General features: G+C 35.2%; 1 protein-coding gene and 1 non-coding gene across 2 annotated transcripts; both read right to left on the reverse strand.

Annotated features, from left to right (window-relative positions):
* Positions 1-561: 561 nt before the first annotated feature.
* LOC122106844 (transmembrane protease serine 11B-like) lies at positions 562-9,981 on the reverse strand. The gene is made up of 9 exons (XM_042678374.1): positions 9,906-9,981; positions 8,132-8,247; positions 7,976-8,043; positions 6,441-6,601; positions 5,797-5,835; positions 4,838-5,015; positions 2,764-3,023; positions 2,022-2,164; positions 562-1,051 (listed from the first exon to the last, which is right to left on the reverse strand). Exons 1-9 carry the CDS (start codon positions 9,979-9,981, stop codon positions 890-892), a joined length of 1,203 nt encoding a protein of 400 aa, XP_042534308.1. The 3' UTR covers positions 562-889.
* Trnaa-ugc lies at positions 7,518-7,585 on the reverse strand. The gene has a single exon. It is a non-coding gene; the product is annotated as a tRNA-Ala (tRNA).
* Positions 9,982-16,558: the final 6,577 nt, after the last annotated feature.

A 16,558-nucleotide genomic window follows, 5' to 3' on the forward strand; every position in this document is an offset into this window, starting at 1 on the left:
CAACAAGAAATGTACTCATTGCCTTACTCGTGTAACTGTAATCCCGCTGTACAGCATCTTTACAATACAATAAAATTTTTAAAAAAGAAATTATTCTTGGGTGGGCAACTGTAAGCCGTTGAATTCAATATGCATTATGTCCAAATGAACTCTGCAACTTGAAGATAAGCATGGGCCGGAAGAATGAAGGAGAAAGCAACATACATTGTAGATACAGCCTGATTTATAGAAGTGTAACCGTCAGTACAATTATTTCATCATTAGAGGAAAGACAAGAGATCATTCTTTATTACTAACACATTTTGGATCTAAACTCAACTGGTTCGATTCACCTGGCTTATCAAAGATGAATAATATTAACTAGTGAATGATTTATTTTCTCTAGGTTTCAGTTTCTTAATCTATGAATGGAGAGAATTCATCTAGATCAACCTGTGACTGCTCTCCTCTCTCCCAACATCTGACTTTATGAGGTACATAGAAAAAAATAAATAAAAATGCAAATTATTTGTCTCCCACATTCCAGCTTAATAAGGTAAAATATAATTTATTTAATATAATGTATTTGATAGATCCTGCATACTTGTTCTCATACTTACAGAATGTTTACTTCCTGTTAATTATGAAAAAAACAAACTAATTCTGATCATAATTATAAGATTTAATTAAAGCTAGTTGATTACTAAAAATAGTGTTTGGGCCTTATTTCTTTTCTTTCTGTCTTCTGAGTTAGCTAAATAGATAAATAATCAAATAGTGCTCTTGATATAATGATATATAGATATTTGTATTTTGTTACATAAGAAAATGATCCATTTGCCATCATTTAAAAGAAAAAGAGGATCTTGATGCAATAGATAAGATATTCAATTTCATAATTACTTTTCTTTCAGAGTCCAGTCTTGGAGATGATCCAATCATGATAAGAAGACACTCGTGTATAGACACCTGGTTTATTCTTTTTAGCACATCCTTCACCCCAGCTTACGATTCCAACAACGTGCCAGATTTTCCTGGAGTCAATATAAGCTAATGGTCCACCGGAATCATTCTAGAAGAGAACAAGTATTCCTTATCTTTTTATAAAGTTTTCCTTTTGCCTCTGTTTTGGAATTTAGCCCCTGGGTAGCGAAACCAAATCATTTTCTTTTAGGATTCTGGAACAATTGGCATTAGCAAAAACTCAGGATCATACAAACCACCATATATTACCCTCAGCTACCAAATATTGCATTGGGTAGACCAGAATTTGACTTAAGGGTTAGTCTTAAGCTGGGTGCTGGAGGCTCATGCCTGTAATCCTAGCTACAAGGGAGGCTGAGATCTGAGGATCACAGTTCAAAGCTAGTCGGGACAGGATCAAAGTTACCACTTTGAGCACTAGCCTTGAGCAGAAAAGCTCAGGGACAGCTCCCAGGCCCCAAGCTCAAGCCTCACAACTGACAAATTTTTAAAAAATAGAGTCAGACTTAAAACAAGGAGAAGGCAACTCAGTGCTGTGAACTTGACAGTGTGTTTGTCTCCGTGAAATCCCTGGGGATATGAACGCAAGCTCAACTTTCCACCGTCTCTCTGGAGGAGGCTGCGATGCCTCCATCTGCAGGCTTCCCAAAACAAAGGACTGTTTACTTTTATAAATGTCTAAGTACTTTAATTTGTGAGGGTCTTCTTTTTATTTTTTTTCCTTTTGGTGGTACTGAGATTTGAACTGAGAACCCTGTACTTACTAGACAAACATTCCATCACTTGTGGTATCATAATTATTTGTGAGGATTCTTACACTGAATACTTTTTGTTGGTAGAAATTAAGCTTATTCCATGAAAGAAGGATTTATGTTTATCCCAAGCATCTAGACTGTACATAGGACACATACATAGAACTGATCATTTTCAAGTGGATTTCTCTATCCGGATTAAAAATAATAAATAGTGGAAATCAGTAGTACATAAAGATATGTTAACAAAAACTCCCCGTTAATTAGCACTTTGGGAGAAAACATTTGAGTAATAGCTGCATGTACCTGGCAGGCATCAGCTTCTCCTGACAAGTATCCAGCACATAGCATGGTGTCTAGCACCAAGCCAGATAACACATGTGGGGCATTGCAAATTTCATTGTCAATAATCTTCAAAGGAGCTTCTTGGAGTATCACTGGTCGAGGACCTGAAGGGAAGAAAGGTTTGCATTACAGAAATCTCAGCCATATTGGTTGCAATAAAGAACATTTGGCCCAAAATGGGGCTGTGGCACAAGTGGTACAGTACTAGCCTTAAGCTAAAAGCTCAGGGACAGTGCCCAGGCCCTAAGTTCAAGTCCCAGGACTGGCCCAGAAAAAAATTTAAAAAGCCATTTGGCATCACGTAGATTTTTTAAATTACCAAGATCCAGAAGAAACCCAGGATGCACTCACTAGTTCTTTTCAGATGTATATTATTATTGACTGCCTCATACATAATGATTTTTCCCAATTCTATTGCTAGAGATATTTCAGAAATTGAAGATAAGCCTTTGTGTCCTTGCCACTGCCTTGATTATCTTTTTTAAACAATGTTTACTGATTAATGGATTGCACAAGGGAATGACTAATTTTTGGATTGTTTAAGCTTCTATGATTTTCATTTGCTTGTTTTCGTTGGTCTGGACTTTCCTTTCCAGGCTGGCTTGAACTATGATCCTCAGATCTTGGCCTCCTCAGTAGCTAGGATTACAGGTATGTGCTACCAGGGCCTAGCTAGCTTCTCAGTTTTGATGGGAAAATTTACCATTCATAGAAAGTGCTCCCCATCCTGTTACCACAACTTTGTCCTGTTCGGAGAGCTTCATGCTGGCTTCAGGAAGGCAAATCTTCCTAATATACTTTGTAAAAGACACTTCGTTAGCCAGTTCCACAAGTGCAATATCATTGTGAACCCCAGCAGATTTAAAATGTTCATGTAAAATGATCCTCCGTACTTTGTGTGTAATATATGGTTTATTTACTACAAGTCCAAAGTTGACAGTCCAATCTTTTAAACTTGTTTTCCTAGAAGACACAATTTAATTTAGATATATTCAGTTTTCTCAACAGTCAAGATCTCTTACCTTGAAGGCATGAAGTTCTCAAATGACACTACACAGCATTTAAAGTCTTATTAAAAAGTATTTCTCAACCCTAAAGATGTTATAAGTTTGCAGTTTATAGAAAGAATGCTCAATCCCTCCACTCACTGGGGATTTTCCCAGTGAGAGTCGTTGATAGATGTTTCCTGTGCAAAGTTAATTCCACTTAGGCTTGTGGGCACAAAACGTTGCACATCTTTCTCATTCAATGCATCTTCAACTGTAATTTAGATTTCCTGATTAGCTCCACTTTCTCACAGAAACTCTCTAATTTAAGGCTATAACCACTCTGTATGTTTTCACGTCTCCCTCAAAGTTTCAGATGTCTTTTTTTTTTTTTTTTTTTTTTTTGTCAGTGATGGGGTTTGGACTCTGGGCCTGGGTGCTGTCCCCAAGCTCTTCTGCTCAAGGATAGTGCTTTACCACTTGAGCCACAGTGCCACTTCCAGTTTTCTAGTCGTTAATTGGAGAAAAGAGTTGCACAGACTTTCCTGTCTGGGCTGGCTTTGAACTGTAATCCTCAGATTTCAGCCTCCTAAGTAGCTAGGATTACAGGTGTGAGCCACCAGCTCCAACCATTTTTTTTTCAGGTGCCATTTTTTTTTCTTAAAACTTCAAAACTTTCATGCTCTGTCTCTCATTCTCAAACCTTCAATGAATCCATGATTCAACAACAGTGGTTCTTTCTCTTCATTTCCTTCGAGTCAATTCAGGTTCCACTGCAGAGATTTATGTTTCATAAACCCACCGAGTTGTTAAAGGTTCTACACTTTTAAAAAGTTCCCATGTAGTTCATGATCATGAGCTACTTTTTGAAAAAGTACAGTCCTGTGAATGTAGTTTGCAAAATTATGTTACTTTCCTAAGTTTCTTATTCATTCTTCAGAGTTGTCCAAATCAATGTAACTAAAATTTCAAAACACATTTTCTAATATTTCATTTTACAAAATCATTTCTCCTTTGTTTATGATCTGAAGAACACAACTCATGCTGTTCCCTTTCCACACATTTAAAGAAGGAAGTTTTCTAAACTAGAAATACATGTGATGCCTTCTCATCCACCCACCCTTATCGATCAAATATTATATTCAAGTCAAATCTTATATCTTTATAGCACAGACAGATAAACTATCTTTTACTTTCCATAGTTCTTACTGTGAGTCGCATGTGGGATTTTACTACATACCTGCTGCCTTCTATTCTTAGTATATAATGTTTTTGCTTTAACATATATTTTTTTCTTCAGTGAGACTGAAAATTCCTAAAGGGCAAGACAAATGAGCTCCTGGTAATTTATATCAGATGTACCAGTGTATGTATTCAATTTCTATCACGTAAGAGCTGTATGGTTTTTGGCAAGTTAACTAGGCCAATTTTTCTGAGCTTTTATTTCCTCATCTTTATATCGGTCAAGTCATAAGATAGTAATCACTGTGTTTATTGTTCTAATTATTGTTGAGAATTATTGTGACTATGAAATAATATAAGTAAAATATTTAAAACCCAGCCAAAGCAGCTATTGGGGCAAGTGTGACATTTTTCTGCTCAATTCCTTCCTCCTCTGTTCAAAGTTAAATACTTTTCTTGTCATTTAGTTATCCAGGAAATAATCAATTTTGTATGTTTATAAACTTTGTTTTGTCTTGGTGATCCCTCAAACATTTAGGTTAGCCCACGTACGTTACTCAGAATAAACCTGTACCCCAAATCCTACATTTCATCAAATTTTTAACTTACTTAACAAAGCAGTGAGCAGCAGACAGTAACCACCTGCTGCTGATCAGTGAGGCTCCACAGAAGTGTGTGCCCCTCCATTGTATGCTGGCCATCCATGGCCATGCCCCTTCTTGAGCATTTTTCCCATTCACAACCCGGTTGCCAGTTGCAATGCTGTTGACCACTGGTCTTCCACAACCTAGAGAAAAGATTTGTTATCTTTGGATATGCTTAAGAAATGTTACCTAAAAGCATTAATTGAAACACTTCTTCTAAGTGACTCAGCTCCTTTCTGCCATGTGCTGGAACATGACTGTTCCTTCTATCTTGCCTGAGAGACTCTGATTTACTCTTTTCCAGTCTTAACCATACTTTAACCATTGCCTTTTATTATACCTATGGGTTAAATTGCAAAGTTCTCTGCAGAATTTTGTCAAGAAGTAGATGTACTTTGCGTGCAACATAATACCCCAGAGAGAATTTATTTTCCAAGGTAGAATTGTATTTATAATGGAATAAATATTTGATTTATTTCATCTGTTACATTTTCTTTTATTCAAAATTATCCTTTTTCACTTAAGTCTTTTTAATTTTGTTCTTTACATATGATAGCCTCTACTCATAATTCCATTATTTAGAATTCGTTCTCATTTCACCCTTTGTATCAATCTTTATGAATATTAAAGTCAGTCCAATGGTTTCCAAAGGATCTCCAGATTTATATCTGGCATATCCAGTAATTTTGAGTTTCTTTTTTTTTTTCTTTTGTCGGTCGTGGGCCTTGAACTCTGGGCCTTAGCTCTGTCCCTCAGCTCTTCAGCTCAAGGCTAGCGCCTTACCACTTGAGCCACAGCACCACTTCCTCCAGTAATTTTGAAAGAGTAATGTAAACTTCCACATTAAGATCTTTTCATGAAAAACATTTGTAGAAACTTGTGAACATATTAAAATTTACATTAAATTTAAATTTCTTAACTTACAGTTGTTGACAAGCATGTCAGACTTAAACTTGCTGATTTCTGAAAGTGAGAAATTGGTAAAAAAAAAAAAAAATTTTTGTAAAAATATCACCAACAAATTGATTCAAGTTCAAAAGATAAATACTAACTTTAATGGCCCAATTATGCCCAACATTGAACTATTTAGATTTGTAAATGTGTTGGTTATCAAATTCTCTGATTCTTACTTATCAAACATCTCTTCAAATCATCATCATGTGATATAGGAAAAGAGAAAAGGAAATAAAAACAAAGCTCTCCTGTTTGTGATTTGTTTCAAATTAGTTTCTTTGTAATAGAATGTGGCCCATTTTCAGATATGTGCACAGTGCCTTTGAATATATTCATGGTCCTCCACTGCATTTTCATTTTGTCCTTCCTTCTCCAGTCTTCTTGCAAACAATGTGTGGAGGATTTCATTATGTTATTGCTGATGTTGCCACTAGTATTTTAATTGTCATACTTGCAATAAAGCATTCAAAGAAGTTAAAAAGTAGATGCATATATTTGCTGAACGTTATCTACATTTTAAGAAAAAACAATCTTTGCAAATTCCAGAAACTGTTAGTTCATTTTCCTCTACTACTTTTCTTAAACAATTATAAACACAGAAATCAGTAAAATACCGATAATTTTAATGGAAGTAGGAACTGCTTTCCAGGTTGCCATGTTGTCTTTCAACATCTGATGTAAGATAGCTCTGATTTTACTCCTCATACTCTGACTCTTTCCTGGAGGGAACTTGAATGTCATATGTAATTGTACCTTCGACCCATTTGGATGAGGCCTAGAAACAACAGAAATGCTCTAAAATGCCACTTCCCGATTCTTTTTGATAGTTTAAGAGTATTTTGAATGGCCAATATGTTCATTACCACATTTATCTCTTTACATTTATTAACAATAATATGCAGATAATAGCCCAATATAAAGTACAAGGGTTCCTAAAAGTTTTCTGGTACTGTTGGTGAAAGAAGTTATGAACTCACAAATTAGAACTTAGAATTTCAGACACATATGAAAAACTGAATCTTAGCCAGTCAATGATTCTCAAAATTTATTACAATGCAATAGACACCAGAGTTTTCATGCAGAATGTTTTTCTGTAATTAATTTTGAAAAAGAGGTCAATCAGGAAGTTGAGAAAGGGCAGGGAAGAATTTTAAAACATACACCCAGCATCTACACTGGAGCTTTTGTTGGCTTCTTGGGCAGAAGTGGTCTGCTCCAACATAAATAAACACTGAGAAGGCTCATTGTAAAAATACAAAATCATAAAAACAATCTTGGTTATGTACGTATTGCGTGCCTATTTATTAACCAGAAAAGAAGCTGATTCAGGAGTTTGAATCCAGGGCCTGGATGCTGTCCTTGAACATTTTTTGTTGTTGTTCAAGGCTAATATTCTACCACTTTGAGCCACAGCTCTGCTTCTGGCTTTTTTGTGGTTAATTGGAGATAAGAGTCTTGCAGACTTTCTTGCCCATGCTGGCTTTGAATGTGAACCTCAGATCTCACCCTCCTGAGTAGCTAAGATGAAGGGCATAAGTCACTGGTTCCTGGCCACGAATCACAATTTTTTTTGGGGGGGGGGGTCTGGTCGTGGGGCCTGAACTCTGCCTGGGCGCTGTCCCTCAGCTCTTCAGCTCAAGGCTAGCGCTCTACCACTTGGGCCACAGCGCCACTTCCGGCTTTTTTCTTTCTGCTTATGCTGAGGAATCGAACCCAGGGCCTCATGCATGCAAGGCATGCGCTCTACCACTGAGCTACCTTCCCAGCCTGACGAATCACAATTTTTAAATATGCAATTCTATGTCCAAATAATTTGACTGGCTGAAAGATAACTGAAGGTGTTTTTTTATAATAGGCAAGTTGGTTAGTTGTTGGACCTTCTGTTTTGCTGTGAGAGTACAAACTCTCTAAACTAGACGCTGACAATTACCAAATTACAATTTGCTGTCAACTTTTATCATGCTTTCCTATACTCCATACATCTCCCCCTGAATCCCTTCCTGCCTCTACCATGACCAAACACATTTCAAACGCATATTTAGGCCAGAAACCCAATTCTGTTTATCTGTCTTATGCTGGTTTTTGTCTAAACTCAGGGCTATATCACCTACTTTCTACTCCATGCAATCTTGAATAAAATTGTACTTACAAAAAATTGATGATCTGGGAGCTGACATATTCTTTAAATATTCTAGAATTCTGAAACACAGATAACATCTGTACAAAAAAAGGAGAAAACAAACAGCCACTATGTATATTAAAATCAAGTTTACAGTGAAGTTGGTAAAGGTAATCTCTGACTTACCTTAGCCTCCATATCTTGGCTCAATTCTGTGTTAGCTTGGGAAGCAGTAGTTTCACAACTGCTATTATATGTGACTCCAGAAATGTGAAAATCACCTTGGTAATAATACATTTTTCCTGTGAAATGAAGACAACATCACAGTTTCAAAACAGAAAGTGGTCTCAGAAAAGTAGTAATTAACTCAAATTTTGAAATAACCTGAGAGAGAGAATGAAGGAAGGGATAACACTGTACGAAAGAAAATGTACTTATTACCTGACTTATGTAACTGTAATCCCTCTATACATCACCTTTATACTAATAATAACAATAATAATAATGATAATAATAATGTAAATTTCAAAAAAGAAAGGGGTAACAAGTTTGACAAGAAATGTACTTACTACCTTACTTATGTAACTGTAACTCCTCTGTATCTCACCTTAACAATAAAAAAAGGAAAAGAAAAAGAAAAAATAAACTATTGTTTATTTCAACTATACATAAAATATTTATATATATTTCCTGATCAAGCCTGTAAACCTGACAGTTCAGGAGGCTGAGATCTAAAGACTGTGGTTTACAGCTGGCCTGGTCAATAAAGTCCATGAGATTCTTACCTCCGATTAACTACCAAAAAGCCAGAAGTGAAGGAAGTGGAGCTATGGTTCAAGAGGTAGTGTTTGTTCGCCTTGAGCAAGAAAAGTTTAGGATCAGTGCCCAGGCCCTGGATTTCAAGCCCCAAGTCCAGCACACACAATTAATGATAATAATAATGATAATAATAATAATAGAGAAAAAGAAGGGAAATGAAGAGTGACTCAGCAACCACACAGCATTCCCATCTTAGTGATTACTGAAAGGCTCAAGCACAAATTTAAGAGCTTATATATTTGAAAGATAAAAATAAATTGGAAAACCAAACTTTGTAAGTGTACTGTTACTAACAGCAATTTAAAAATATTATATTTGTATAAACATTAAGCTATTTTGACCATATTTAACCACCTACAATTAGGAAACTCATTTCTGGATTATCCGTTGCTACTTGTCCATTATATCTTAATAACCAATAGACTTGAGAAAGAAGAAAAGGGATCTCTACAGTTTGAAGTATATTTACTAAAGGATATAAAGATCCAGCTATAAGACCACAGCACAGCTCCTTTGTTGAAAATTAACATTGCCATCAAAGTATTGAACATTTTAATACTGCCCATATTGCCATATTTAGTGACATTACTTATAAGGAGCATCTGAACAAAATTTGAAAACTTGAGTGCCAAATAATGAAAATATGATGTGGAAATAAAATAGTAAGCAAATATGAAGCAAATGAGAAAACTTCCTAGAAGAAATGTAATATTTATCCTTCTCTATGTTCTAAAGTAAAGGGACATTCACTAATATAGATTAAAGTTGAAACCACATTATCTTGCCTATGTAATTATAACCCCTCTGTACAGTATTTTCACAAATAAAAATAAAAAAATAAAGTTGAAAGCAATAAATACTGACCAACTGCCAGAAAATGTACAAGGAGACCAATAGTTACTCCCAGGATTACCATTGTTCCAATAATACTAAAAATTATCCATAGTGGCCAAGATGTCCTCTGGAAGGATATGTTAGGTCTGTGAAAATGGAAACATAAATGGTTTAAATTAGACAGTAGACATTCCAAATCCACCTAGCTCTTATTCAACTCATGTACCTTGATTTGTAAGTTAAGCATTTGTTACTTTAAATCAGAGACACCTCCAATCAAAGGTAAGAGAGCCTAATAATCATTCACTTAAAAAGTCATATCTGAACACCATGTCAGCTTGGGCTACATGAAGTGGGCAAAAGTAAACAGTCTCTGCCGTCATGTTGCTGAGAAGTTGACTTTTCTTATTTTGTAAAAGTCTAAAGCTGATAGCAAAATATTCAGGGTGGTCCTTTCATATTTAGGAAATTATAGCCATATCATGTAGATGGATATATAACAATTCATAGACTCACTTAAATATAGTAATATGACATCATTTGTAGGTTTAATAAATGTGGAAAATGTTGTCAACTGCAGTAATCCCTGTTATAGATTACTTTCTTTTCTATTTTTCTTGCTTTGGTGTCAGTCCTGGGGCTTGAACTCAGGACCTGGGCACTGTCCCTGAGCTTTTTAGCTCAACAGTAGCACTCTACTATTTGAGACAGCTCCTATTCTGGCTTTTTAAATGGAGATAAGAGTCTCCCTCAATTTTCCTGCCCAGGCTAGCTTTGAAGTGTGATTCTCCTATCTCAGCCTCCTGAGTAGCTAGGATTACAGACAGGAGCCACCAGCTCGAAGTCTCTTTTCTATTTCTCTTTTCTATTTACTCAGCTATATTTTACTCAGCTAGCTTTTGGATGTTGGACTATGCATATGCAATATAAATTGTAGCATATTTTGTTGTTTTATCATTAACACTGAACAATTAAATAAAACAGTATCAGAAAAAAATGTGACTTATTCTATCTCTACAGATAGAATAGCTTATGGTTATGAATAGATGTTATGGATACATTGAACATAGTTTATACAAGGTTTGGACTCCAATTATTTTTCATAGCTTGAAAAACATGATGCCATGTAATTTGCCCATTTAAAAAAGGATATATAGCCTTTTTTTTTTAACCTTTCAAACAAGTGCAGGTGTTTCCTCAATTTGCATCCTGTATCACCCTGAATAAAGTTTTAAAATAGAAGTCTACAATCCAGGATATATTCTTCGCTGTTAATAAATTAATATTTCTGCTTTCTTCCTCTCTAAAACAGATAGGTAAGGTATTTTCTTTTTTGTTTTTGTTCTTCCCTGTTTTTTACATTACTTAAAACCACAACAGCATGACTCCACCTAGTTTTATTTCCTCTTCACTATGTCCTCTGTTCTTAATCCTACCTCTCCCTTATACCTGTCGCTTTTAATGATGTGTTATTATTTCCCAGAAACATTATTCGTCAAAGCTCTCCTAAGAAACTCCCTAACTCATAGTCCACTTCTGCTTTCATAGCGGAATTCTGTTTAATCACATTCTCCAAGAGAAAAATGCCAGGAAAGATGTGTCTTCTACAATGTTTATTTACTAATATTTGGTAACACATTTTCTCTAATGACTATAAAATATGTATTATGATAGGTCTCAAGTTTATTTAGGATTAGTCACTTCACCTAGTGCAGCAGCTTTGTCTTTCTGAGCTCCATCTGCGTATTAGTCAAATGTTAGGTAGTCTAAATAATGTCTTTAAATAAAATGATTTCTATATTAATAATCACTTACTTCACAGATCAGAAGAAAATATTTTCCTAAAGCCACCTTTGGATGCTGTAAGAAACTGTATCTTATTTAATGGCGTGTAAATCAAATTGTAACAACTAAAAAGTATGTTTTTGTGTGCTGTATGGTTTCCTTGCTAAAGAACCACCAGAAAATGGTTATGAAGAAATCCAAAGTAGAAAGTGGCATCTGTCATGGACACTCAGGGTAAAATTATAAGTGAAGTTGATGCTTGAATATTGTGAATACTGTATTTACTGTAACTTTTGCAATCAGTAGATTGCATAGAATTGATAAAATTTTTCTCCTTTACATGCCTGTTCTCTTCTTGCCAAAATAACAAAGGAATTTCCTGTATCTAACAGATCACAGCAGGTTGGAAGGGATGGGTAAGAATGTTAAAAGGAATGACATTGATCCAGACACACTGTCTTCATAAACTGCTTTTTGGATTGGCAGCTCCTTTGTACAACTATTTAAAGATAATTAAAAATATACTTTTTAAATAAATTTAGAAAAAGATTGCAGTGATTTATGATTAACTCAATCTTTCTTAGAGTAAAGGTAATACATAGATTCTGGGAATAATAGATGAAGTTTTGATATTCTAAACATAAATAATTCTATTCATGAAATAATTTACTTTTTCGCTTACAAAATTCACATGCAATCACACTTTTCAGAAACTTGCACTTCAAGATGAATTGCTTATTTGACAGAAGGAATTGTTACAAACAATTTTCTATCAATTCAAACTAATCCACATGTTTTATAAAACTAAAATTGATTCACTTTTGGTCTGAACCTACTCCAAATAAGATTCCATTGTTATTTTGGCACAATTAACCTTATTCAACATGTAGTAATATTACTGATTGCAAAAGTTACAGTAAATACAGTATTCACAATATTCAAACATCAACTTCATTTATAATTTTACCGAGTGTCCATGACAGGTGCCACCTCCTACTTTGGATTTTTTCATAACCATTTTCTGGTGGTTCTTTAGCGGTGAAACCATACAGCACACAAAAGCATACTTTTTAGCTGTTACAATTTGATTTACAAGCCATTTAAATAAGATACACATAAATTCTGCTATATGAATGGAGAGTGTTAAAGCATGTGTCTAATATAAAATTCCCCAGAGATTATACAATAAGCAACCCTACTTCCTGTCCATTGAGCTTTTCAGTCAGTAGAATGAAAGCTGGAACAGAAAGCAGAGAAACATATTAACTGTCTTCTACCTCCATTTTCTCCTGGGATTCTGGGCAGCAAAAATATCCTACAAAAGGAAGCCATCTGGAAATTTGTGATGTTTGAGAAACACCTAAATTTTACCAGCTGCTAATTCAAGATATATTGCAAAATACATTTTCCTATTTTTACAAAATTTTTATTTATTTACTTATAAGAAAAAATACCACACACAATTCTGTCATTCTATTAATTCTTTTATATCATAATGTCCTTTATTGGTGAACCATGAAAAATAATGCTATGTCTTATTTCCGTAAGGCTTCAAGTCAATTGTAAGTTTATATTCTTTTCCTATAAACAAAATCTTGCTAAATTCGGTTTTCCTAACTTTTATTTTATTTTTTTACTTTTTGAAAAATTTTCAGGAACTTTAACAACCTTTAGACATCAAACAGTAGATAGGTTGACAGGGCCTAGAAAAAAAAATTAAATTATAAAAAGCAACAATTGAAAAACCTAGAAGATAATTCTTGTCTCCTAGTTAGATTTTTTCATATCTCACCTCCCAAATAAAATCCCATTTACCTGTACATAATGTTCTGACTGTTGAGGTGATATCAAGGATAATGTGGTGAAGATGATGAGGCTGGTTATAGTGGTGACAGAGATAGGAACCTTCTGGTATAGTATTTGATTTATGTGTTGAATCCAGTATTGGTTGGCTGGATTTTTTTCTGGGCTGGGTGAAATGTAAAGAACAGGTAAGATAAAACTTGTTTGACTTGTGCTCATGACAGTAACATCTTCAGTGCTTTCGAGACAGGAGTCACACAAGGAAGGACAATTTTTCTTGATTTACTAGTAAGAAAAATAATAATAATAGCCCAGCATGGATTTGTCATCCAAGAGGTACACCCAAGAAATAGCTTTGTGATAAATAAAGATAATCCTAACCCTGTGTTTAACCAATTCTATTAGTCTGGCTTGTTCTTCCTCAATAAAAATCACCAGGAAGAAATTCTGGGCAAATGACTTTTGACAATATATGAATTTTAATGTAACTAACCTGCCATCATTCTACTACAAATGGAATTCTATTTAACTGTGATTTCTCTTTGTTTTATCTGAGAATAAATATTACTTTACATATTTGAGAGAAATTTGGATTTTTCATTTCTGAGATTTGCTTATAAGCTTATCCTGTTTTACCATTAGGTTATTAATGTTTTTATCCTTATTTATATATTGTGGATATTATCAGCTATGTTCATCTATTTAATAATCTCAGAGAACATATACAATTCTTAGGATATAGCTTGACATTTTATCATTTAATGAGATCTTTTCACCTACAGGAATTATTTTATTCTCATATTCTTACTGGTGTAATGGATCATTATCTTTCTTTTTGTGTTTTATGTGAAGCATAAAATATTAAGAATTTTAATATTAATTTCTTTAAAATACTTTGTGGTGTTTTATCTAAAATGTATTAGCTCTTTTTAAAATATATTTTATTGAGATTAGATGATTATATAAATTTCACATATTTCACAGTATTGTGAAATAGCGACACTCAGTTAAAGTCACCAACACACTTCAACCTTCACAAGGTCAATTGTCACCATCATGGCCCATAAAGTTTGTGAAGGCTATGAGCTCTGAAATACAACCATTTCTTCCACATCCGGTGACATTTACATTTCTTTCCTTTTGCTTAGTGTAAGCTGTTCCCTCTTTCCTTCTCATTCCCTCCCTCCCATCGCTGCCTTTGAGTTGCTTAGTTCATTTTCATCAGTGTCCAGTGCAGCTGATGGGCCTCTCTGATTCTGTGTCCTCCTCCTACCTTCCCTCAGATGTTCTATTAGCTCCTTTTTATTCAGATATTTATAAAGCTTCAAGAATTATTGTACTGACATGAAATAACTTAATTTCATGCTTTAAATTTCTTACTATTCATTTCTTATGAATAGCTGACTCCCTTACACCTATTACTAGAGCCGATCCTTTATCCAGTGGTGTGTGAGGCCTCCTTTGTCATGTCCAAAGCAGCCTCCATTCCTTAGTTCTTCGTCCTGTCACGTTGGCCTACTTAGCTTTCATTTGTCAGTGCTACATAGTTTTAATAATTCCTGTAGACCAGATGTTGCCAACTATTTTCTGGAAGGAGATGGATATCAAATGTTTGAGGCTCTGCAGGTCATATTGTCTCTATAGTATGGTTCCATTCTATAGCAAGGTTGCCCAGAAACATCTACTATAAACAGTCATGTAAAAATGCCAAGTAGGAGGCTGAAGCAGGAAGATGGTGAATTTGAACATGGTCAGGGCAAAGTTTGCTAAACTGTACCTCAAAAACATAACAAGAACAAAACGGCTCAGGAATGTAGCTTCAGTTACAGAATGCTCCCTAATGAACATGAGTCTCTAGATTCAATTCTCAACACACACACAAAAAAAAAAAGATTTAAAAAAATCATGCTTTTTAAAAATGTCCCGATTGTTACTGTAAGGGTAATACACAGAGTAGGTACAGTTGCATAAATCAGGTAATGAGTACATTTCTTTTTGGACAGTGTCACCCCTTCCCTTGTTCTCTCCCAGGTTTTCCCTCCCATCACTATCCACAAGTTGTACAATTCATTTTCAATATAGTGTCTAGTGAGTACCACTGCTGTATTTGTTCACCTTTTGTCCCATTTCTGTGCCCCCCCCCTTACCCTCCCGAAGACAGACAAATGGACAAACAAAAGGAAAAGAAAGCAAAAACAGCAACAAAGAAAGAAAACCCTCTTGTTTCCATTTCCTGGAGTTCATTACTAATAAATCATGATTTCTGAAATATGATCTTTCACTATTTTCTTTTGGTTTTTGGATTTATATTGGTAAGTCTTACCTTTCTCGCTATGATTTAGCTAAGTGTGTCCCAGATCCTCACGTGGTACTGGATTAATGTTGAGGTGGCATAGTTTGTAAGATGCAGGCCGTGACAGGTTCTCTAGTTGTAGGGGGGGCGGGACACACCTTTGAAAGGACTACAGGGATGTAGCTCTTTCCCCTTCCCCTCTTTTCACATCTCAGCGCAGGAGATGAATGATTTTGCTGCTGTCATAAAGCACTGCTTTGCCTCAGGCCCCAAAGCAACAGAGCCAGCCAATCATAAACTTAAATCCTCCAAACTATCACCCAAAATAAACCTTTCCTCTTTGTAAGCTGATGTGTTCACTTTTTGTTTCAGTAACACAGCTGATACACTTCCATTCTGCTGTATCTTGGGGGGATTCTTTTAATCCAATTTTATCATCAGAAAGGAAAAGGGAAACATTTAACTATTTTGAGATTTTTTTAACATGAATTCTATTTATCCCATGAAATAGCTGGAAAACTTCAACCTTTTTTTTATCATGATGATTATGAGCATGACTTATCTGTACAATCTTGCCTTCTATGAAGTCACTTCATTTTGTAATTTCAAAATGCAATAGGGGACACATGTTTGACTTTTTTATTATTTAGGGTTTTTCTTGCCAGCCACTCTCCAGCAGAAGTCCCACCCAGTGCAGGGCCTTCTTTTCACTGATCAACTTTCCTTTGTTTTTGCTTGTTTGTAATCACCTTCTACTGATTTCACATAGTTGGTTTTCCCAAATTGTATATTATTAGCTCTAGGATGTTTGAATATTAATTAGGCATCCATTACTGAAAATAGAATGCTTTACTGGAAGCTTTTTAGTATTTTTTTTAGGGGGTGGGACCGGTCGTGGGGCCTGAACTCTGGGCCTGGGCGCTGTCCCTCAGCTCTTCAGCTCAAGGCTAGCACTCTACCACTTGAGCCACAGCGCCACTTCCGGCTTTTTTCCTGCTTATGTGGTGCTGAGGAATCGAACCCAGAGCCTCATGCATGCAAGGCAAGTGCTCTACCACTGAGCCACCTTCTCAGTCCCT

The sequence above is a fragment of the Dipodomys spectabilis genome, unplaced genomic scaffold (assembly GCF_019054845.1).
Source record: "Dipodomys spectabilis isolate Male_0828 unplaced genomic scaffold, ASM1905484v1 ptg000043l, whole genome shotgun sequence".
Taxonomy (NCBI): domain Eukaryota; kingdom Metazoa; phylum Chordata; class Mammalia; order Rodentia; family Heteromyidae; genus Dipodomys; species Dipodomys spectabilis.

Bases quoted from the DNA above. Each gene is read 5' to 3' on its own strand.
- LOC122106844 (XM_042678374.1), bottom strand. From the start codon at position 9,981: ATGACGGCAGAGACTGTTTACTTTTGCCCACTTCATGTAGCCCAAGCT. The intron at 8,044-8,131 runs GTAAGTCAGAGA...TTTTTTGTACAG, and splicing joins GCCAAGATATGGAGGCTAAG to ATGTTATCTGTGTTTCAGAA. The intron at 1,052-2,021 runs GTACATGCAGCT...GTTCTCTTCTAG, and splicing joins GAGAAGCTGATGCCTGCCAG to AATGATTCCGGTGGACCATT.